General features: G+C 42.8%; 3 protein-coding genes and 1 long non-coding RNA gene across 8 annotated transcripts in view; 2 read left to right on the top strand and 2 right to left on the bottom strand.

Annotated features, from left to right (window-relative positions):
• Positions 1 to 296: 296 nt before the first annotated feature.
• On the bottom strand, positions 297 to 6,459 carry LOC105675807 (cysteine-rich protein 1). Its single transcript, XM_012373232.2, has 3 exons — positions 6,297 to 6,459; positions 773 to 925; positions 297 to 526 (listed from the first exon to the last, which is right to left on the bottom strand). The coding sequence occupies exons 1-3, from the start codon at positions 6,334 to 6,336 to the stop codon at positions 483 to 485; spliced, it is 237 nt and encodes a 78-aa protein (XP_012228655.1). The 5' UTR covers positions 6,337 to 6,459; the 3' UTR covers positions 297 to 482.
• Positions 6,460 to 6,876: 417 nt separating this feature from the next.
• On the top strand, positions 6,877 to 11,169 carry LOC105675788 (transient receptor potential channel pyrexia-like). 4 transcript variants are annotated; one of them, XM_067359855.1, is made up of 10 exons: positions 6,877 to 7,043; positions 7,758 to 7,993; positions 8,075 to 8,327; positions 8,490 to 8,689; positions 8,764 to 8,985; positions 9,082 to 9,416; positions 9,489 to 9,741; positions 10,057 to 10,362; positions 10,507 to 10,754; positions 10,858 to 11,166. In XM_067359855.1, the coding sequence occupies exons 2-10, from the start codon at positions 7,967 to 7,969 to the stop codon at positions 11,024 to 11,026; spliced, it is 2,013 nt and encodes a 670-aa protein (XP_067215956.1). In that variant the 5' UTR covers positions 6,877 to 7,043; positions 7,758 to 7,966; the 3' UTR covers positions 11,027 to 11,166. The 4 variants fall into 4 exon arrangements, with proteins under 4 accessions (XP_067215956.1, XP_067215957.1, XP_067215955.1 ...); XM_067359854.1 differs by lacking the exon at positions 6,877 to 7,043 and having other exon boundaries at positions 7,069 to 7,993; positions 10,507 to 10,585; positions 10,858 to 11,010; XM_012373196.2 differs by lacking the exon at positions 6,877 to 7,043 and having other exon boundaries at positions 7,072 to 7,993; positions 10,858 to 11,169.
• LOC137001279 (uncharacterized) lies at positions 9,250 to 14,987 on the bottom strand. The gene is made up of 3 exons (XR_010891352.1): positions 14,584 to 14,987; positions 9,447 to 9,770; positions 9,250 to 9,378 (listed from the first exon to the last, which is right to left on the bottom strand). It is a non-coding gene; the product is annotated as an uncharacterized lncRNA (long non-coding RNA).
• A 183-nt stretch (positions 14,988 to 15,170) lies between these two features.
• Positions 15,171 to 23,215, top strand: part of LOC105675670 (protein pangolin, isoforms A/H/I/S-like) — a 104,272-nt gene continuing 96,227 nt past the window's right edge. Inside the window, exons 1-2 of one of the 2 annotated variants that reach the window (XM_067359912.1) lie at positions 15,171 to 16,625; positions 16,792 to 16,870. In XM_067359912.1, coding sequence (XP_067216013.1) covers positions 16,467 to 16,625; positions 16,792 to 16,870 — 238 coding nt within the window. In that variant the 5' untranslated portion in view covers positions 15,171 to 16,466. The remainder of the gene's footprint in view (positions 16,626 to 16,791; positions 16,871 to 23,215) is intronic. The other variant, XM_067359913.1, reaches the window with a different exon arrangement.

The raw sequence follows: 23,215 nt of genomic DNA, 5'->3' as shown, positions 1-23,215 counted from the left end.
CTGGTAATATAACAAGAAAAAGCAGCAACGCGCACATAACTTTAATCAATTATAAAAGACAGTAAATGGTTGCATTATATTAATTATTTTAATATATGAAAAATTTATTTTCCGCATGCTATATATCTGATGGCAACTCATCTCCAGCCGCGAACGTGCATCTCTCATTTATCAACGTTATACAGCTCGATGTATGATACTGCTATATTACATGTATCATCCATATAGAATACTTTAATCAAGGTAAAGTTAATACCAAGCTAATTAAATAAAAATTAAAATAAATATAAAACAGATTTTTTTCGTATAAAGTACTGCTTTATATTTAATAACGTATACATTCTTTAAACATTCATAGAAAATAGAGATATTTCCGTATATGTAAATAACCAGAATTATTATCTTAAGTTTTTGTATATCAGCTCCCTTGAAATTGTACAATTGTTTTAACCCTAAGATATTGCTGCCTTTACATTTATGCCTTACTTATTGTAAACGTAACTCTCAGCACCGCCACGTCCGAAACCTGCAATGATAATGATTATTTCAGCAAATATAAAGATATGAATCCTTTATATTATAAGGTTTGCAAATCCAATTTGAAAACAGTTTAAAATGAAATGAGACATGCATGTAAGCGAATGGGATATAAAATACATATTAATTTAATATATTAAATGCAAGACGACGATGTTCTACGAAGTGTTTTGAATATGAAGCAGTTTTAAGGGAAACGAAGCGCTCGAGAGTCGAGATGAAGATTTCCATTTACCTCCTGGACCGAACAGGGCTGAATAGCAAGGGTGATTGCAGTAGGGTTTCCCTTCGTGCTCGGCATGACCTCCGGGTGTTAGGGTCTTATTGCATTTCTCGCAGCGTAAACACGAACCGTGCCAATCTTTGCCTAAGGATGTCTTCCTCTCGGCTGCAACACAAGATGAATGTTAACGCGCGCTCCGGCACAACGTAAAAGGCGGTTCACCGCGGCGGAACTAGTCGCGCTTTCCATATTAAATTTTATGTTTCTACAGTAACGCAGTATTCGCATTAGCGTATCGTTTCCCACGCGCGTTTGTCGATGCGAGAATAATTACCGTAAAGAAGATAGAAATTAGCAACTAGGTACATGTTAATAAAAAAAAATGGTGATAATATTAGACAAGTCAGTGTGAAATACAAGATAAAATATAATAAGATATAGAGACCCGAAGGAAGAAAAGAGAATGACAAAAATAATATTTCCATTTCATACAAAATTGATTTGACAAATTGCAGTGGATCTAATTGATCCCTCGTAAAGTTTCATAGTGTATGATGTGAACACATGTTCTAATTCATGTATGTACATACAAAGTCGAATAATATGTATAACGTTAATTAAATGCAACAATTACAAGTGGTCTTGCATTAAAATATAGAAAATTCTTTCTTACAAGATTTTCAAAATTGTTTATATGCATTTCGTAAACACATATGAAACTTAACCCTTTCAGCAAATGTTAAATATATACACCGTCCAAAGCTATGCTGTGAGTGAAGAGCGTAAATTTACAAAAAACATTGTGATTTATATGCTGTATCAAAACAGACCGCGTCTTATGCTTTAGGTGCAAACAAGTGTAAACAAGTACATGTTATCATAACCTAAAAATTCGACTTTTTTGCGTCTTTATGCCATCATATCGAAAAGATTAAATATAGAAATATATGTTCGTAATTAATTGATAGTATCACTCAAATCAATTATCCGAGATAAGTGATTCTACTCTTATCAGGAATGCTAGAGCCTCACCTTTCAAACGAAACCTGTCTGTTGCAATCGTTGCGTACGAAAAAAGTGTTCAATTCTATCGACTACTGATCGTGTCTCAAATGGTTTCCGATCCAGACTCGAACTTGACCCGAACTAAACCGAAGTTTATTGACGATGCTGGTCTGTGGCCCATTCAATGCGTTTAGGGCAACGACCTACCTATCTTTACTACTGATCAGCTGATCAGCTGATAGTATCGCTATTTATAGTTACGGGAGGCATTACCGCGTGCGACATGTACACACGCATACACTCACAAACGGTGCACACGCGCTGGATTTTTAAAACGTTATATCTCGGCGAAAAATGGACGTAGCGACCTGCGGCAAAAACGGTTCTTCTCTGCTTCGCATTCTGCATATGCCTATATTCAAATCATATGCTCTTATAATGACACGTATATATATTGTATACTTAAACAGGTAAAATATAAAGTAGTGAATTAGAAAATATGAAAAGATTCTATCTCACAATTGTAAAATATTTATTTCTTTAAAATTAATTCGTTTTTTTTTTAATTATCTACGCTTTACTCTGCACCCAGTAACTCGCTGAATTGATTATACACGTATATATCGGTCAAACGTATATATTCCAGCGTATCCTGAGGTGGCGGTATAATTCTCATGCGAATTGTGCACATTGGTCGCATCGTCTGAGTCGCGGATAATGAAAATGAGAAATGGATAGTGAGAAACGAACTCATCCATTAGCAATTTCGTAATTAGAAAATCCAATGTCGGAATCCCGACAGAATCAATCAGCGTTATTCATTAAAGGCGCGAACGCAAAATATTCTCCGGACACGTTTCACAAAGAACTTCGCACCATCGGCGGATTTTAAAAAACATATTTTGAATCCCTATGCGAGTCGCATTGTACGTGTACTTCAGTTCAATTAATTCCCAGATGCATCTACGAAAATTTACATCGGGGGTGTGCATGCGAAAGAGACGTTTTTATTATTTCCCCGCAGAAGAAAAGGAGATGATATACGACAAGAAAGCAGCAAAAAGCCGTTCAAATTACATTTTGTAAGGTACTTAGAATATTACAGCGCGCTTCGATTATTTCTTCAGGTTTTAATTTCATAGTTCCTTGAACTTTAAATTTGTTCCAAAGTTATCAATACTAAGTATTTAGAAAGATAATGAATGATCACATTCATTCTTTAAACGGGACTAATACCTCGCTTCCAATGTTATTTACACTTTTCGTTTTAATTATCCAAGATAAGATTAAATCGTGCGTGAAATTAAACACATTGATAAAGATAAGTATCCGCTTGCAATACGATTTGCCGAGTTTCAAAGGTACGGCAGGCTTTTCACAATTTTCCGTAATAAAGTCTACGGTTTGACATTTCATTGACTTCTAATACTCTTATTCGCGTGTACTGCTCGTACATACGCAACGAGTCGACAAAAGATTCGCGAAAGCAGACGACCGATTCTTCTCTTCTACCGTTGCATCGTGGGCGGAATATCATGCCGTTATGGCGTATCAAATCTCGTAGGGAAGACAAAAAAGGAGGAAGAGAGAGAGAGAGAGAGAGAGAGAGAGAGAGAGAGAGAGAGAGAGAAAGAGAGAGACTCGAACCGCAGCAGGCTGGTTGCATTCAAACGCTCCACCGTATCTAAGAAAGAGTACAAAGGTGGTAGCGCCGGTGAGGGAAATTGGAAAATGACGATGAGACGAGAGCGCAGCGCGTGCATCGGGGAGGAAAGGGTGCATCGGTGAAAGCGAGATGCAGTAGGGAATGAGGGATGGCAACGTGTATGGTAGAAGCAACACTGGGAGACGAAATCAGGAGAGAAGGAGCGAGAGAAAGAGAGAACGCGCGCGCGGTGTTTCACGGGTAAGAAGGGTATGTGCATAAAGGGCCATTAGTTAATTAGCTCCTAATTATCTGACGACGGAGAAGCGAGTGCATAATCGTCAGCGGCATTCGCCGGGCTGCGCAACGCACCGGCAGCGCGCGAAAAGACGCGAGACAGTGCCCAGGCGCTGTCACACAATCGGCCGTCGCCACTGATTGCATAGGCCCCACAGAACATCATCCCTTTCTCTCTTTCCCCCCCCCCCCCTCCCCCCTTCCCACTCTCCCGTTCTACTCTCCGACCCTTACGTGTTGTCTTTTCTTTTTTTTTTCTCTTCGACGGAAGAGAACAGCCCCTGCGCCCGCGGCGGTCCTCATCTATGCCTGTTGTGCCTGCTTTCAAACCGTCATCCACAACCATCGTACCGTCCCCCTCCACCCTTCTACGTTGCCCTCACCGAAGCCACAAAACCCTTCGCAGCTCGGTCTCTCCTCCCTCGCAGCAGGGGCAGCGGGAAACGACCGACTCCTCTCCGCACGGTTTCCCCCCCCCCTCCTCCTCCCCCTTCTACCTTCTCGTACCACACTACCACGAGAGACCTGGCCATTCTTCTGCAAACCTGTTTCGCGTGTCTGTGTTGTTCTTATTAGTAGCCGCGCGCGCGATACACCGACTGCGTTTCCTTTGTTGTTGTCCTCGCGGCTGGACAGTTTATTGTTGCTGCATTCAGCGCAGTGTGACTTTGCCCGATGCAGGTTTTTTCCTCATCCCACTATCTCTCTCTCTCTCTCTCTTTCGTGTCACGATTATTTTCGATCGTTCTTTTTTTCCGTTCATCTTTGAATTAATATATTAGCTAATGATTCTCGTATGCGACTCGTGAAATAAATGCACGAATATTATTTGTTTTGAGTTTATTATAATTTATAATAATAATAATGTCGGAATTTTCGTATGTTTTAATTTTTAAGCGAAGAATTATTCGACGAATATGAACACAAGCGTAATCTACCTGTTTGTGTAAAAGAGTTTCTAGTTAATTGCTCACGCGTTTCAGAGCGATTTAACACAAAAAGAGGATGTTTTCTTTTTCCAAAACTCGTCGTTATGACATTCATCTCGTACGTACGTTCATTCCGTACCGCAGTCAATCCGTTAGCATTAACGAGCTCCAAAAAAACACTCGCGGGGGGAGGGGGGGGGGGAAAGCTGGATTAAAAATCGTTTGAATGTAAAATTAGCGCAAACTCTACCCTTCCAGATTTAAGCTTTATTAATAGAATGAGACAAGCAAAACTTAAATCGGATTTTTCAGATGTTTTGAGGTCAAAAAACAAGCCTTGGATTTTATCGCGGTAAAATGCGCATTCTGATCGACTGTCCGTCTATATTTATCTATAGACGAACAGGACTACTATGCACGATGCGCACCTTGTAACACTCGACTTTAGATAACGTTATCAAAACGTTCTTCGCCGATTACTAAATTACGGTATACGTTACAACGTACGGTACAAAATACCGACTCGTAGGATACCAAATACATTTCAAACTTCGAGGTTGTTTCTTCATTTTCGAGAATTATTATTGATAGCAGTCGATCGATTTTTCAAAATTAAAAAAAAACGTGTAATGCGAATCAATAGATTACTGTGTAGAAGTCGAGTCACTCGTCGCAAAGCAGAGATATAACTTTACTTAATTTTATTTAAATCTGTGTCTCTTGCACAGGTGCAGCTTCTGGTTACAACGAGTTTATTCTGTAGAAGCCGACTGGATTACTCATTCACTCTATACTCGTAGTAAATGCGAGTCTATATACAATGAAGCCGGCTGACATAATGTTTGCCGAGGTGAATTCCGAGGTCGTTCAATGATATCATTGATGTCGTCACCGCATTTACCATTTCGAGTATATATTTATGTCTGATATTCTGTGCCATTCGTATGGTTTGAGCTTATGAATTGAGATACAAGAGCACTCTAAGAAGATGTGTACATTTATTATATTATATTTTTTTAAATTTATGTCAAAAACACTCCATCTAGTCTCACTCTATCAGTGTAAAATATAAACGGCATGCGTAACTGATGCTACTATCGCTTCATAGAATTGTTCCGTTTATCATACATAACACCCCCCCCCCCCCACTCTGTCTTCCGGGAAAACACAAGTGATAACATAATTAGCTAATATTAGATAATATGGTTTTAGCTTGCTTTCGATAAAATTGAAATGTGAAACGTATTCTATTTATGTTTAAATGCTTCAAGTTCCTTTTATTATGTAACGCACATAACTTATGAAGTCATAGATTATGGTTATCATGTTACATTTATTACAAAAGCATAGTTTATACGATTATCATATATTACGTTTATTAATATAAGATATAATATGGATAATTTATCGTTATGTAATCATGTTTACGAAATGGCAGTGTCCAAGAAAAATCTTAACAAATAAAATAATATAAATGTTTTCCATCGATTCTTAGATGAAAATCAAATAGCTCGAATGCCAAAACGCAGATGATCTTTGTTCGCAGCGACGAGCGCGAAGTACATTCTTCATATCCGTAAGATCGCAAATTTAACTCACCGAAATTATATTGGTTTCGATTTTTCGATAACAGGCGTCGAAATAATAATCGTTATCTTACCGAAGTACACAGGCTTGTCGCACTTTGGGCAATTCGGCATCTTGTTCCGTGAAGAACCGGCTCCGCAGCTCGACGAGATGGTGCGTGTAACTAACGTAAGGATGCTTTCAGCGGCGCGGTCAGACGCGTACTGGCCCTGAGAGCACGGCAAGGTAATGCTACGCTCTCCAGTTGATTGAGCGTGTGAACGTGTGTTAAGGCTAACGGCTGCATGAATACACGTCGAGAGCCCAGCTGTAGCGGTGTGTGTTTTAGCACGGGGCAAATGTTACCTGCTCATCGTTATGCAATTCTGTATGCAAGCATTTGTGTGTATATATATATATATATATATAGGGTGTTCTAGGTCCACATCGTATCTTTTTTTATTTATGAATCTTTTACCTAATTAAAAAAAAGTTACACCCAAGAAAGATATCGACGTTAATAAATTTAAAATTATTGAGGAAGTTCGACTTCCAGTTGATCGTAAAATTCATAGAATAAAAACTGAGGAAAATCCGGGACACGTTGTACACGTATCTGATTAGCAAGTAGTGACAGGTTCGATGTCGGCTTCATTCGACGCATTCGTTACTTTCTTCGGTCGCCCTGGAATAATCCCGTTAGCTATTGTGAACAAATTCGTTATCAAAACTACGGCGACGCAGCGAGACGTCGTTCATGAATATTCAGCTCGGCAGTTTGTTAGACACAAATAACGGAGCGGTTCGAAGTATCGAGTGGCGAAACGCGCGCGCTCCGAAGGTATTTACTCGTAAAACTGCAACGCGATACCCACGAAATTAATTAATTATCGGAATTTGGGTCGGGGGAGCTGCGCCGCGTAACGTCGCGTAACCAGAGGGCGATGCGGAAAATGCCGCTCAGAATTTTGGAATTTATTTTAACGGGATTACAAATATCCCGGGAGTTATTCGCTATCGTAAAAATTTTACGTTCACTGCGATCTTTACTTATCGTAATGCGCGTACAGACGCGCAGTGTATGCGTGCATGAACGGAACATGAGATCTTTATTGAATAATAATAATTATCTGCTGTGCGCAAGTGGAAACCAGCGTATACCAGAATCCGTATAATAGTTTACTTCAAAGTTATAAAATATTACATAATATTAACATAATTTTCAAACAGTTTTGTTGAATTATAACGACCACATCCTTTGCCACGTCCGGTGATAACGTCTGGTACTTGGATGTTTGCGCTAATCATACGCATAGCGCGTTAGTCACTCGTGAGCATTAAGAGCGCCGTCGTTGGATTAAATTATGCAGAGTAACGCGAAAAAAAAGCAAAATGGACATAGTGCAAGAAAGTGTCGATCACAATCACGCCGCGTTCATATCAGCGATCGAGAACAGGGAATTTAACAAGGCGAAGAAAATTTTAGCGATCGACAGTCAAAACAAATACATTCGTTCAGTCGGTGCTCTTCAAATAACGGCCTTGCACGTTGCAGCGTGGCAGGGAAGTATAGATCTGTTGAACCTACTTTACAAAAGAGGCGCCGACGTGAACGACGTGGACAAAATCGGCAGAACCGCCCTTTATTATGCGGCACACGAAGGCAACGCCGAAGTGACAAAGTGGCTTGTCGAGCGTGGAGCGGACGTCAATGCCAAAGTCGGTGTCCACTCGTGTGCCAGAAACAACCCGTATCCTTCGTTGATGAAACTTCGTGATGTGGGGAAGAAAGTTCGTATCACGAAGATACCAAGTTCGTGAAACCTTATTAAATAAAATTAAAAAAAAAAAAAAACTTTTTTTCTGTTTTAGTTGCCGTTACCCGTGTGCTGGGGAAGAACACCGTTGCATCAGGCGGTGAGAAATAATCATGCCGATATTGTCCGTATTCTGATAGAAGGCGATGCGAATGTAGATGTTCAGGACGACCACAACATTACTCCGTTGCTCCTGGCGGGAAACGTAATGAATCGCAATAAGGCCAATGAGATGGCTAAGTTCGTCGAGATCATTGAAATCTTGGTCTTCGCCAAAGCGGCCATCAACAGCGTTCATCCAAGCACAGGTAATTAATCTAACGTTAATCCTCTCTTTGCAAGTCGGATTAATTCCGACGAATAAGGCGATATTAAATTTCCTTATTTCAAGATAAATGTACCAATCAATTATGGCAATCTAGAATATTTTTTGCAATTGAAAAAAATTCTGTTTGCTCAAATGCTCATAGGTACCACGGCTTTACACCACGCGGCGATGTTAGGCAGTGCAGAAGCGACGCAGATATTATTGGCGAACGGTGCGGAGCCGATGTATAGATGCAGCAGCTCCGGAAGCACACCTTTACACATCGCCGCGAATACAGGGAATTGTGAAACGTTGATGACGCTGCTTGAAGCGATGCCTTTCGACATCGACACTCCAGATCAGGTCAGCTGTTTCTTTGAGAACAACTGGCAAAACTGCAACGACAAAGCATCACATTTTTTTTTTTATTCGCTTAGATCAATCGCACGGCTCTTCATATAGCAGCTTATCAAGGACATCGCGAATGCGTGCGAGCTTTAATCAGTTATGGAGCTAATCTAACCGCGACGACGAATACCGGTGTCACCGCCGTCGATGCTATATTTTCTCATATTTCACGACCATTAGAATTTTTAAAGAATATTCTAGATTCCTGCGTTCAGCCGGGCAATAAGTATCGTTCGGAAAAATACGAAAATGTAAGAATTGTTTTACATCTATTGCTAGACAGAGATACAGATATTTCCTATGTCGTTATTACGTATTCTAATGAATGGAACATCTCTCTGTTAAAGATCGTTGTCGACTTCAAAATATTGGCACCGAAATACAATCAGATGCAAATGGCAGTAGTTACGGCTATTATAGCCGCAACCTCAAATATAACGCAACTGGCGATATTGCAACATCCTCTTATAGAGACATTCCTTAGGCTGAAATGGGCAAAATTGAGGACACTTTTCTTCGGTTTCATGTTCGCGCATCTTTTATTTGTCATTTCCCTCTCGATCTACGCTATAATGAACGTACAGCATATCACGACGTACATCGAAGTAGTTCAAGGATGTCTGATATTCTTTTCCTGCTTCATCCTATTTAACAATATAATTCAAGTTACATTAGAGCCCAAGTAAATATGTAAATAATTATTAATACTTACTATGTTATTTTTTTCAACTGACTGACACTCTAAATATTTCAGACATTATTTGAGACAATTTGAAACGTGGTTGTCGTTCGTGTCCGCTACGTTGGCGTTAGCAGCATCCGTAACAAGCGATTTTGCGAAGTCAAAGCACAATAATAAATCTGAATTCTCGATGTTCTGGGTGCTGCACTTCATCAGTCTCGCAATTCTGATGAGCTGGATGCACATGATGCTGTTAATCGGCCGAGTTCCAATGTGTTATCCTTACGCTTTGATGTTTTCCACGGTTTTGAAGAACATCGTAAAGGTTCGACAATGTAGCTTCCTTGCAACCTTCTTCAAAACAAATTGCAATTAGATGTATATTTTCTATGAATATTTTTACAATTATAGTACCATCTAAAATTTGATTTTTGTTAAATAATGCATTGTTTGTCGTATTTATTTTTGTACGTAATCGTTGATCTCTCATATTTATCGCTCACAATTAAACTGACGGTTCACTTTCTACGGTCTACAACCGCTGAAAATAAAAATGCTAAAAATAAAAATAGATAGAGAAAATCCGCACAGATAATACGCATCCTAGTATTTTCTTAATTTGAAGCTTTTCATTTTTCAGGTTCTCCTGGCGTTTTGCTGCTTAATTATCGGATTCGCGTTCAGCTTTTCCATTGTGTTCCATGGTCAGGATGAATTTAATTTTTGGAATTCCATAATGAAGACCATGGTAATGATGATGGGTGAATACGAATACGAGAAATTATTTCCCAGCAACAATACGACATATAACGAAAAGGACAAAGGTATCTTCCTACCATTTACAGGCCAGATCATATTCTTTGTCTTCATCATGATCGCCAGCATCGCCCTGGTCAACCTCATGATCGGTCTGGCAGTCAATGACATTCAAGGCCTCGAAAGGGAGGTACGAATGTTTATCAATCAAAAATTCAGTCTATTTCCATGGATGCATACTTAATTATAAAAAATTACATTAAGCTATTAATATCATTGATATGCAACTAGCCAATTAAAATAATCAACATTGAAATTAACGTTCTTGCATTAGGGCCGTATACGTCGATTGTTGAAACAAGCGGAGTTCATCGCACATTTGGAAAGAGTGACGTCACATCGAATATTCCGCTGCAAGTGGCTATTTTGCTTAATAATGATTCCCACGAAAATTACGCTGGCCAGTCGTCAAAGTTATCACCGTATAAGTCATCTTTTAGAGAAGCCGATTCCTAAAATTCCCGCCGATTTAATAGATGCTTTATTTTTGTTAGCTAATAAACCATTTTTCAGCAATGATAAGTAAGATTGTGATAATCGGGATAAAATATATTTTTTGTACTCGAAATCGAAAGTTAAAATTATATCATTTTACTAACATAATATGTATATATTTTTGTTCCAGCTCAGCAGATGAAAATATAGAAATCAATGGCAGATGGCTGGTTTCCACGTTATTTAATTTAGAGGAACAAATTCAACATTTGAAAGCATATTCTTATCGAAATTCGACGAATCGAAAATCGATGAATCGACATAGAGTTAGGAAAAAAAATATTAGAAAAAAACAATAGTATTGTAAATTTTTAACATCTTGCACATATACCAAATTTAATTACTCTTCAGAGTACTGAATGCGTAGCAATATTATAATCTCTAAATAAAAAATTATAAAAAATCTTACTCTACCTTCAATTCTACTTATGAATCACGTTTCACACATTTTTCATATTATTTACTCAATAGAGTTACAAGTGCCATCTAGTATCTCCATCGATGAACATCGAGACAACTAGAGTCGCTTAATGTATCGGAATATTCGTGTCCACCATGACACTTTTTAAAAGCAGAGTTCAATTCGCGTTGAGCGTCTCCGGTGTCGCAGTGAAATCGCGATCACTCCGCGTCCTCGCGTCTCTTTCATCTGTTCCTGATCAATCCATCCACAAATGAATATTGAACGTGTCGCATCTAGCAGCAAACGACGTCTCAGAGCATTCGTCAAAATGCGCGATCGCGATCAGCACAGTTCTCGGTGTTTGTAGTCGGCGTTTGTCCTTTCGCATTTCGTCGCACGGTCCATTCTCGCATCCACGTATTTTGCGTATATTTCACGCTCATTTGAGGCGCGTACTCGTTTGAGGAGCATTGTAAGTACCTAAACATTGTTTTTAATATTTACGACTTCTAGTAGCATCAATAGACGTATCGAGAAATCACCGCGATAAGTGTATATAGATAGGTAGAGTCTCTTGATATTTAAAGATACTCGCAGTGCGCCATGATACGTTTGAAACTAGCTCATTTCACGTCAAGCAAGCCGATGCCGCGGTCGCATTGTGATCGCTCCGTGTTTTCGTGTTTATTTTGCTGTTTCGGATGAGTTCCGCGTACAAATAAATGTCGATAGTGCTGAATCTAACAATGAGAAAAAATCCCGAAGTGTTAATCAACTCGCACGATCGCGATCAACGTATTTCTCGCATTTCTCGTATAACCTGCGTTTATCGTATCGTATTTCGTCACCGGACTTTATTTTCAGACGAATGCATTTTCTCGTGTATTTCGCATTATTCGCTCGTTAAGCGAACATCGCGAGTGTCACTCGATATTTGCTGTATCAAGAGGCATCAATGAAAAGCATCAACGGGAACATCGAGAAATTGCCGCCATGATTTTATAGCGGGATATGATGATATTAGAATATTGGGAGGGTTGCGTCCGCCATGACACTTTTCGAAACTAGTTTCGCACAGTTTACGTCGAGCGTCTCCGGTGTGTTATTGTATCGTGATCGCTCCGCATTCTCGCGTCTTTCTTGCTCGTGCCAAGTAAATTGTGTGTGTGATCAAGCGTCGGGAGTGCCAAATTTAGCGACGTGCAATCGTCAAAGTATCAATCAACTCGTACGATCACGTATCTCGGCGTACGTAACCGATGTCCGCCGCTTTGCGTCTCGTCGCCGGGCTTCATGTTTGAGTGTGCGCGTTTCGTGTGTGTTTTCCGCTATTCACTCATTTGATGAGTGTCGCGAGTGTTATTCATCTACAGTGGAGAGGATCAACGGGAGCATCGATGGGAACATCGAGGGATCGCCGCGCCGTGGATTTAGAAAGTTAGGCAAACGCAATACATCGCTGCAACACCTCCATATACTGGTAAGTTAGCGATCTATCTTATCTTCTTAACTGTAATACTATAAAAATACTTTACAAATATGGCCTACAGATGTCACCACACAAACTACAGTTCACGTTTTCGATATCTTATAGTTGTGTGTAAAGCGAACAGCTGTTTTACACGACGTCCCGTTTCAATAAGTTTAAATTTCTTCGACACACTTAATTAAATTTTCATATTGTAGTCGCATTGTTAGTTTTGCGTATGCACACTTTTACGCAGGCAATATATTTCGACGCGTTTATCGGTGTGGCATTAAAGATAAAGGGTCTGAATTTTAATTTTTATTAAAGTGTAACTTAACGAGACGATCAGACAAGATTTACGCGTAACCACATATAAGAGTAAATTAACGCAGTAATTAACAATATTTATGACAGTACATAAAACGCTAGATTGTCGTAAGCTCGAAGGCGACACGCGCTGCCGTATCTCTGAATATATGCTATTAAAAATTTTTTTTAACCATGATATACATTTAACCAGCGAGTTTCGCGTGTTCGCGTCTCCATATATCCGGCTACTAAACAACCGCGCGTATTACCCGCGATGCAGCAGTGGCCGAGAATTACACAGCCGAAAAATATTGCGGAGTATAAATTATAACCCGGATAAGTGTATTTGCAAAATATACGCTCTTTTCCAACGGTACGTCGTATCGTGGCAGTGAACTTTTACCGTAAAACATGTAATTTTGCTATCTTACTCATTCTTGGTATTTTTATTTAATTCTCTGTCGTGCATACAATTTTATAATATTCCTGCGATACAGAAAATAAAAATCTATTTACAGGAGAAACAGCACTGCGAAATTTCATTTCAATATATTTCACTTAAATTTATATTTCGCGATGATAATAGTTCTATTGATCGCATCACGTACAGTTGCAATAGGCAGAATATATTGAAGCGCTTATGCGATACGTTAATATTTAGACGCATTTTAATTATGTAATTCAATGCTCGATATATAATAGATTTGTTGCATTCGTAAAGTTTGCCTGTCAGGTTAATTAAAAATTTATCAGACAGCCGCACAGAGATTCAATTGAAATTCGATTTAGGCAACGTGTAAAAAGGAACAACGATAGCAAAAAACGGGAATCGAAAAACTCATTGAAACTCGCGAGAGGAAGTGATTCTCGTTGGTGATACGAATTTAGATGCTTTCATGACGTATTAAATTCGCTTGTACGTCGCAGTCCTGTATGTTTCCGGGACGCGACGATGCACAGCGCGATTTCGGGAACGTATTCGAAATACGCGACGTTGTTTTCTCGATTTTGCACCGTCAGAGGAAACACGGCTATCCCGGATTTTCTCTCTCAGCTCGTACATAATTTTCAGGAATCCGGAACGTAGACGCGCGTCCGATACGAGCTCTCCGCGAATTACAGTACAGAATAAAAGCATGCAGGGAAATCTAGGTACATGATGAGATATTCTTCTTTTTATCGCGAGCATAAATCATACTGAGAAAAAAAGATAAAATCGCGATTTAAAATAATTCCGCTAAAATCGGAAATTTGCTGAAATTAACTTGTACTTTTTGTTGATAGGCAGCTTATTGAATTTTCTATTTCAACATCTAATTTTTCAGTGCAATTTTATATTAATTGAGGTAATAGTGATTCGCGAATTTGCTTAATAAGGGTTCTCCCGATAATACGTTAATTAAACGCTGAAATTGATTGCAATGGGTGGTAGCCGACACATAAATTATCATAAATTATTACGTTCTTCCGCGACTATGAAGAAATCACCGAGTGCACCTGCTCTAATGACTTCACACGCCTTGCCCAGAAAGAAGCACGTACGCTTAAATGCTCATGCCCGAGAATAAATTCATCATGACCCTACCGTTTTTATATTTCACGATCGTTGAATATATATCCGATAAATTTCAATCCAATACGATGTTGCAAAATAAGAAGGCAAAAATTCGACTCACGCAGTGAGAAAAAAGGCCTCCAACGAGTCATCTTAACGAGTCTGGCGAATGAATGCGCTAACCGGCGACATTTACGAGCGTGATCAGCCGGTGCGCGCGCGTACACTTCTTGCGAGTCGTAAAGCTTTGGAACAAATATAAAAGTCGTTTGGATTTCCTTGTCTTCGTTATCAAGCGTGAGATAACTCTGAATAATTCGTCAAGAGACAAACGTATCGATGACTTTAAAACGTCGTTTGCGGTGGACAAGCACGATTCTCTCGTCGCAACGACGACGAGGATACAGATAACGACGACGCAGACAACGATAACGACGACGACGACGACGACGTTGACAACGTTCACGATGACGGCGGCGGCGGCGGCGGCGGCGGCGGTGGTGGCGACGGAGACGATGCCGGAATACGTTCGGGTGAGATCGCGTTCTCTCGGGTGGGGTCGGTTCACCGCCTTGCCTGCCATGACTGGCCGAGCACAGCGTTGCGGGGGAGCGAGGTGGCGCGTCGACGAGGGAAACCGCCGCGGTGAATCCGGCGTCGTGATTGGTCGCCGCGTGGGAGAGCCGCCCGCCCGAGCTCACCGTCGCCGGCAGTCGGCACCGAGCATCCAAGTAGAGCGCATCGAGGCATTCGGAGTCGGGCGAGACATACATATACACGGGAATAACACGGCAATTTCGAACATTGCTTGCTACACATACGGGCACGATGGCCGCCCGGCGCGTGCACCGTCCGCAACAACAACAACAACAACAACAACAGTGCCGTAGTTGTCGCAGTGCCGCACTCGTCGCGCGTCGTGTTTATCGCACGGGTCCGCTTACGGAAACGGAATCGCAGCGTCGCACGCTCGCAGAAACATCGTGGCCACCGTCTTTGTGCGGATATGCGACGCGCGGACAGTGCTCGCGGTGCGCGTGTTAAAAAGTCCACACGCAGTTAACGTTAAGAGAGCGAGTAACTTGGCTGAGAGACAGCGCGCGTCTCACTCCGCTGTAAGCTCTGTACATTAATACGTCACGGCCTGCCTTCTGTACTACCTCTGTCCAACGCCTCTTTTTTCCTTCTGCGTCACGCGCTCTCTTTCTCTTCTCGCATCCTACGCCGTGCTTCACGTTCTCCTCCTCCTCCTCCTCCTCCTCCTGCAACGGCGGCGACCTTCCCACGCGTATCTCTCTCTCTCTTTCTCTCTCTTTCTCTCGCTGACAACGACCGGAAATTAAACGCGCGCGAAAAGCGCGGCCGTGCATCGCGTAACAGAGTGCCGGGGGATCTACTTGAGAGGCGCGCCCGATCGTCTCGTTCCGTCGGGCGAGACGTTGCGCCGTCTCCGCGCGAAGCGTTCTGACTCAGGTGCGCTGCGATTGTCATTTCAACGCTCGCATTCGGTGCACCGTCTCAATCAGGTCGAGTGTAGCGTAGGTAGACGGCAGTACGCAGGTAGACGAAAAGCATTCGCTAGCTCTGTCTCTCGCAAACAAAGTAGTGTGGCCTAACCTCGTCATCTCAAGCATTTAGTGACGAGACCGGCAAAGTACAGTGGCGACAGTGACGGTTTCTCTGTGCTACAAAGTTGCCTCGATAACGTCGTACGCGATAAGGTTCTCGTTCGGTTAGTGCGCGGTCAGTGAGACACGGATGTGAACGGTGATACGCGATCGGTATTTAAAAAGTGCAAACAAATCGCCCCGTCGGCCGTCGAAATTATCACCACGCGCCGACGGCGACGGGCGAACGGCGTTTAACTTTGAGAGCTCTAACCTCTTCGTCGCAAGTTTTATCGCAGCCGACGGACACGCGTCTCTCACCGAGCCGAGCCGATTAGTGTAAGGACTACGTGCGAGGACAGGGAAGACGGTGGCTGTCGCTCGCGTGCCCGCAATAATGCCGCACGTGAGCAGCAGCGGCGGCGGCGATGATCTCGGCACTGAGGACGAGATCAAGGTCTTCAAACATGAGGGCGAAGGAGAGGGCCAGGAGAAAGCCTCCTCAGAGAACCTCACTGAGGACAAGAGTGATCTTATCGACCTTACTGAATCTGAGGTGCGAAAAATTTCTTCGTCACAACACCGACTTCATCCTCCTTGTTGTCCACCTTGTGTCTTGGTGTTGCAATTTCCGCGATATATCCTCGCATACCCTTCCCGATCACCCCTTGTAGAGCCGCAAGGACATCAAGTATTAAGTGCGTGCATCTCGTGTGTTGCAGGAAAAGGTCTCACTCGCTGGTGGGAGCTACGCGGCGACGGGAAAAGCATCGACGAGATCTGATCTTAGTCCTGTTTTCGGTAAGTCCCTTCAATTTTCTCACCACGAAACTCCGTGTTTCGAAGCGTGCTTTTAGTTTCTTAAGGTTATCAAGCGCCATTATCGCGTTTATTTTGCATTCACTGACGCCGTTCTTGTATTTTACGCACAGCTGTTGATGCTCGCGCAAAAACACGTAGGAATTGAAGATAAATCGCCTCTTTCGTCACAGAGAGTCGACACTTGATATTTCGCGAGCGACGCTCGAGTGCACGCAGGAAATCGTATCGACGCCAATTTCGTCGCGTGAGTTTAATTATTTGTTAGCTTCCCTCGTAATCCAACCGAGTCAACGGGATCGATAAATCATTCGGCTACATCGCAGCAAATAGTTGGCCGAAGGCCTATTTAAATGGAAATAATGTGCAAAAGTTCTCGCATATAAAGTCGTTAACGTAATTTTAATTTTACGACGTATCATTAATCAAGTCTTCCTTTAAAACTCATTATTTCGTCTTCAGGTATTCAACGGTAACACATTTCGCATGTGTATATAGAGAACGCTTTGATTTCAGTTTATATATCGATAATCTATACCGTGTGTGAAGCGGCGTAACGTATCGCGTTAAAAATATTTCGCCTCAATAGGTTTTCGCGAGATCTAGTTCTCGCGATTGATCGCGGAATACGGGGAAAAATTAAATAACCAACTTTCAGCGACGACAGTTTGTAATAGGGTATAGATCTGCACACTTAGACCAGACTCGATACTGTGTCATAACGTTGCACAGGTATCTTTGCTACTACGGGTCGTACGCGCTACCTCGCGCGCCTAGATTAACGTCATTTGAAATCGATCGCGGCACGATAAGTGCCTGCTCTCATAGCCGCTTTCACGGTCCGATGATAATCGCGTCTGTGTGCGCGCTGTGCGTCGGCTAGGGAAAATATGTGACTCGGATTCCCGGGCGTATGGCTGTCCGCTAAGCCACGGCGCTCCTATTAATTTCCTCGCCATTACGCCGCATTACGTTGCACGTCGTCACCGTTCGAAAGGTTCTTCTTCTTCTTCTCCGTCGTCGTCGTCGACGGCGGCGGCCTTATTGCCCACACATTCTCCCGCCGCAATAATCGCGAACGCCCGAGGCGTCGACAACGACACTTAGACAATTCTGCGCGATCGTGAAGGAGAGAGAGAGAGAGAGAGGAAGAGAGAAAGACATCACGTTGCTCTTATTGGCACGACGTCAATAAAAGCTACTTTGTAAGCCGTCTTGAATCGCGTTCTCTCTCCTTGTAAAGCTCATCGCCGAAATGGCTAACGGCCGACTATTGTGCGAGCGACGATTACAGAAACACGGTGACAATGTTTGGAAACGATCCGATTCATATACCAAGTTCATTGTCGCTTGCGTGACAAACGCTCAAGAAATTTATAATCTCATTAATTTACAACTTTATCTTGTCGTTTGAATGTTATATATTTACGCATCTTTCTGTCGTTGAACGTGTACGCTAAACTTTTAAAATTATAGTTATAGTTTAACGGGAAATATCGTTTATAAACGATATTTTGTAGAATGTGTAAAGATAATATTCTAATCGCTAATCGGTGTTGCGAGTTATGGAAATGAACGGTGCTCGCGAGGCGCGATGACATTGTCAAACGCCTCGCAGAAAAACCAATATAATTTAAACAATGTACTCGTTCGAGCAGACTGCACATATTCCACATGTTTCAGAAATAAAACGGTAAAAAGCGCGACCAATATCATCTACACATTTTCGAAATTAGCGCAATTTTCTGAGACCCTGAGGTCATGTTTTTAACATGTTTAATCGAATGCATTAACATTATTTTAATATAAAGTTTATAAATGTAAAAAGAAAATATTTACGATTAATAGTTGTTGAACGCGTCATTTATAATATCGAGGATTTCAGGTCAGCTTTCAAAGAAATAAGAACGTTTTTTTTTTTTCAAATCTTGAAAATATTATTCTAAGATATATATTTCTGTATACATAACAGAAAACTAATCTTGATATATTTCGCTTCTTAAACGCTGTCTTAAAGTTTTTAATGTCTTCCCGTCTTTCAAAGTTCGGAGATTAAGTTTACTTCCACTTATCGGTTGTGAAGAGGAAGCCAAGGCGAAGTTTGCGACGACAGATTCGTTCGGAACAAATCGCGCCGACGTGTCAGTAACGTATACAATAAAGTGCGTTTCGTCGTGCCCGTTGGCCAGCTCTTCCTGTTCCCTGCCAGACTTTGTCACTGACAAATCGATGTCGCGCTACCGCGCGCGCTGTCACGCTGTTGCCAAAACATTTTAATGAGTTAACGTGGACTCACGTCTCCTGACATGTCGTCCCGTGTCCGAGATGTTGCAGACACGATTACAGCGCGACCGTGTGTACGTGTGTGGAGAGCGCCGGTTGTCAAATATGCCGGAAACTTCGGCGCGTAAAAATATCCCGCGTTTTGCATCTTACATAATGCGCAGTCGAACAAGATAGTCGCGAACTCATTTAACTTTCAACTCTCCATACTTCTTTTTCCTCGTCATCTGTTACGTTATATTTTTTAAAAAAATATATGAATGAACGGAGATCACACACGCGGATTATATGTGTCATTCTGCAGAGATCATAATTTCCATTGACCAGATTCTGTCATTCACGTCGTCCATGGATCACTTTCGCTTTATAGATATATGAGCACGCGAATACTGAAGGACGAGAGGGGGGAAAGGATTCGTTGCACTCGCCGTCAGAAAACGTGTAAAGCGTTACGTCGGGATCCGTTGTAATCGCTTAAGTGGTTAATTATGGCTCTTCGAGGAAGGCCGCGCGCGCGAGGCTGGAGCGGAATTAATCTTGGCATCGGCTGACTTCACTAGAGCCGCTTCACGTGTTCTTTTTCTTGTCGCTTGTATGCCTGAAAACTAGTTATTCAGATATGTCAGGAGAGAAACACAGAGAGAGAGAGAGAGAGAGAGAGAGAGAGAGAGAGAGAGAGAGTCGAGATTGCGTATAACGCGTCACAATCTGACGTCATTTTTAACCAAACACGGCTCACTTTCCGGGTTGACGTACATAAACGTGTGTATCAATGGCGAAGCGTAATACACGATGCTTATATTAAAACTTTTTCTACCAAGCGTATAATTTGCTCACTTGTGATTAAAAGCGGAATACAAAATGAAGATGCGAACTTCCGCGTATAAAAGGAGCTGCATTTTTTTCAGTATTTTATATCGGAATTCCATACGCGACGCGGCTGCATGCGACGCAGTATATTGTGATAATCCGGTGGCATTGCCTGCTGCTTGCAAACTGCAGCGAGATACTAGGGATGTATTAATATAATACTACAAAAGTCGCAATGCTCGATATACACTCCTTACCGTCGCTATCTTCTCTTTACTCATTTCCGATAATGTCGGGCACTTTGTTACTATTCACGTCGGCTTAACGCCTTAGCTCGCGACCGTGCGTCGTGCCAATCACACGTCGGAAGAAAAAAGAGACTCTATCCGCAGGGTGCAATGATACGAAGGGACGTTTGCTAACGTTCTCGTTACATTTCCTCGCGACGCTACTCGCGTAAAACCGAGGAAGTAATCGCTCGACTTACTTCGCGTCGCGTACGGCTAATTACCGCGAGTCACTTGTCACTTGAAGCAAAGTAATTACCGGGATTTCCAACTGCAAAGTGTCGCGAGAGTGAAAGGACGTCTTGCGCGTTAATCGCGATAAAAATTAGACGCGCGTTGAGAGAGTCACATATATACGCGAGATCGGTAGCGATCGGGCGATTATCCATTGAAACTTTTCCTGCCAGCTCGCGGCTTCGCGAGCGAGCGTAAACGTCGTGACGTATATTTGAACGTACGACGCAATTCTCACGGTAGTTTGCGCTGGGACAACCGTAAAGTATTCAGAGCAAACTTTTATTTTTCGTGTTGATACAAAGTGAACGTACTAATACTGCGAAAGTGTCACTCCGGCGAGAACGGAAGCCACAATTTTGTTCTAAAATTTTATAAAAGTTATTTCGATAGTTATTTAAAATTGTGCAAATTGTTTGTGATCGTAATAATTTTTTTCTTTCGCCAAAATTGTAGTTGTGATACAGGTCCGATATTTTCCACGCATTCTTCTCGGTGTGAAGTTCGCATAACGATACCTACGCACTCGCGTGCGATTTCTTCCGGCGATACCGTACGTGGGCACTCGCGAAAGCGCGCCTTTCGATACACATACTTTGTCGCTGCTCGGAAACCGCCTCCACACGTCCGGATTGCATCTCAGCGCGCAATATATCGCGATTTCGAAAAGCGGAAGATCGAAAGAGAGAGAGAGAGAGAGAGAGAGAGAGAGAGAAAGACAGAGAGAAAAAAAGAATCAGAAGTAGGGGTGAGCTAGAAACGATGTGTCTCGTTGTGCGAAGTAATTGACGAGTTCGCGTGTAGGCGGTCGGGCGCCTAGATCGCCTCGAGCGCACCGTGGGCTTATCCCCAGAGACGAAAAACGAAACGAAACGAAACGAGCAGCCCCGACGGGCGAGCGCGGAGCGAGAGAGGAGAAGAGAGAACTTCTTCTCGTGAAGGAGAGGCGAAGAAACGAGACGATGCAGGAGCGAGAGAGCGAGAGAGGCCAGGGAGAAGTGCAACGAGAAGAGAGAGAGAGATAGACCCCGCTGCTGCTGCTGCTGCTGCTGCTGTTGCTGCTGCTGCTGCTGCTGCTGCATCACCCTGAACTTGCCCGAATACCTTCTCTTCGAACCATACGGTGTGTATCCGCTCACCAATGCACATGGCACCCAAGAGCGAGTTCTCTCTCTTCTCTCTCCTTCTCGCCCATTCTCTCCTACTCTCCTCTTCACGCCTGCCTTGTATCGCTCGTTCGATTTCGCTCTCTCGTTCTCCACGGCGTTCTCTCGCTCGCGTTCCCTCGGTTATCCTTCCTTTTCTCTTCTTACTGCGTCTCCTCGCGGAGCTAACCCACCCATTTCTTACGCTCGGCAGCATATACCGGGTGCGCCGCGACGTTTCCCGTGGAATTTCGTGCGATCGACGAGACCGAAATATACCGCGAGAGCCGCGAGATTACGCGATATATCGAATATTGTGCTTCGAGTTTCCTCAACGTATCGTACATTCGATAGAGAAAAAGTGGCGTGAGGTCTTGGATCATAGTAGTGTTCACCATAAACATCTCTCTCTTCGTGACATCCTTTTTTCTTATTCAGACGCAATTTTTCGCTTCTTAAGCTACGCGAGTTTAGGACAGTCATTACAACGCTATTGTGCCGTCGTTTTTGCAGCATTTAAACGCCACTCACGTCCGTGTCATTTCCCGACAATGCGGCCGGAAAATTCCGTAACGCGTTGTATAATCGCCCCTGCAAAATAAGCGACGCGCGCTGACTTCGTCGAAATTCACCGTAAAATTTCAATGACAGTACGGTGCAAGTGGTCGGTAACACCCGGTATATAACCGCAGACACACACTGGCTACAGTCAGCATTATACACCTACCCTGACTCGCCTCTACCTACCTACCTACCTGCTCGCTAACGAGCCTACCTGCCGGACTTCTTACATTCGGAGAGGCTGCATGGGGAGAGAAGAGGGGCAGACGGGAGGGAGAGAATGGAAGACTCGGTCCATTCGCCGCCCATGGTGCCTATCCCCATGGGTTCGGCAACTACACCCTGCGGTGGTGCTTGCACCTTCCTTTATAAATGCTTAAACAAATTTCCCTTGCGAAGCGTCTTTCCCAGAAACAGATCTGCGCGCGCGCGAGCGTCACGAGAGCAAAGCGAAGCACGGGCGAGACTCTCAGAAAATATGTTTAGTCCATTAAACCATTCTCGTTTCATGGGCGTGGGCGCAGGTTGAATTTGTGACCCGACGAGAAATCAGGCGATTTTGGTCGAATACCGTTAGAGATCGGGCGCACGATTCCTAAATAAAATAAAAAAAAAAGAATGCCAAACATAAGAGACCGGAGGTATCTCGCGATAGCTTCGACGAGCTTTCAGTCCTCTTCTGAAATAAAGTCAAATTAAACTTTGCTTTCATGTATTTTCGAATACACGAAAATCAGCGTAGAAATCGCGATTGGCGCGATACCGATCGGCCGCGGTATCAGATCTCACGTCTCGCGGGCTTTTCATCGCACGTTTCACTCGTATCTTATCACTCGGCGAATCGCCGATTCCTGCTTTTGATTTCGACGTCTGTGAAATCGATAGACACGGCAGCCGGGCACCGCTTAATGACGCGAACTTTTGACAGACGGGCTTGTACGGGGGATACCGGTTCCCCGATCCGCGACACGTGCCGTCCACGTGGTAGTTTTAATTCGCGCCGTCAC

This window comes from Linepithema humile, chromosome 7, assembly GCF_040581485.1.
Source record: "Linepithema humile isolate Giens D197 chromosome 7, Lhum_UNIL_v1.0, whole genome shotgun sequence".
NCBI lineage: Eukaryota > Metazoa > Arthropoda > Insecta > Hymenoptera > Formicidae > Linepithema > Linepithema humile.
Note: the sequence above shows the minus strand (reverse complement) of the source record. Positions and strands in the feature narration are given on the sequence as shown.

Excerpts from the sequence above, each read along its gene's own strand:
- LOC105675807 (XM_012373232.2), bottom strand. The coding sequence starts at position 6,336 with ATGCCGAATTGCCCAAAGTGCGACAAGCCTGTGTACTTCG. Across the intron at positions 926-6,296 it reads CGACAAGCCTGTGTACTTCG|CCGAGAGGAAGACATCCTTA; the intron begins GTAAGATAACGA and ends CTTGTGTTGCAG. Across the intron at positions 527-772 it reads AGCCCTGTTCGGTCCAGGAG|GTTTCGGACGTGGCGGTGCT; the intron begins GTAAATGGAAAT and ends TTATCATTGCAG.
- LOC105675788 (XM_012373196.2), top strand. The coding sequence starts at position 7,595 with ATGGACATAGTGCAAGAAAGTGTCGATCACAATCACGCCGCGTTCATA. Across the intron at positions 8,328-8,489 it reads CAGCGTTCATCCAAGCACAG|GTACCACGGCTTTACACCAC; the intron begins GTAATTAATCTA and ends AAATGCTCATAG. Across the intron at positions 10,755-10,857 it reads CCATTTTTCAGCAATGATAA|CTCAGCAGATGAAAATATAG; the intron begins GTAAGATTGTGA and ends TTTTTGTTCCAG.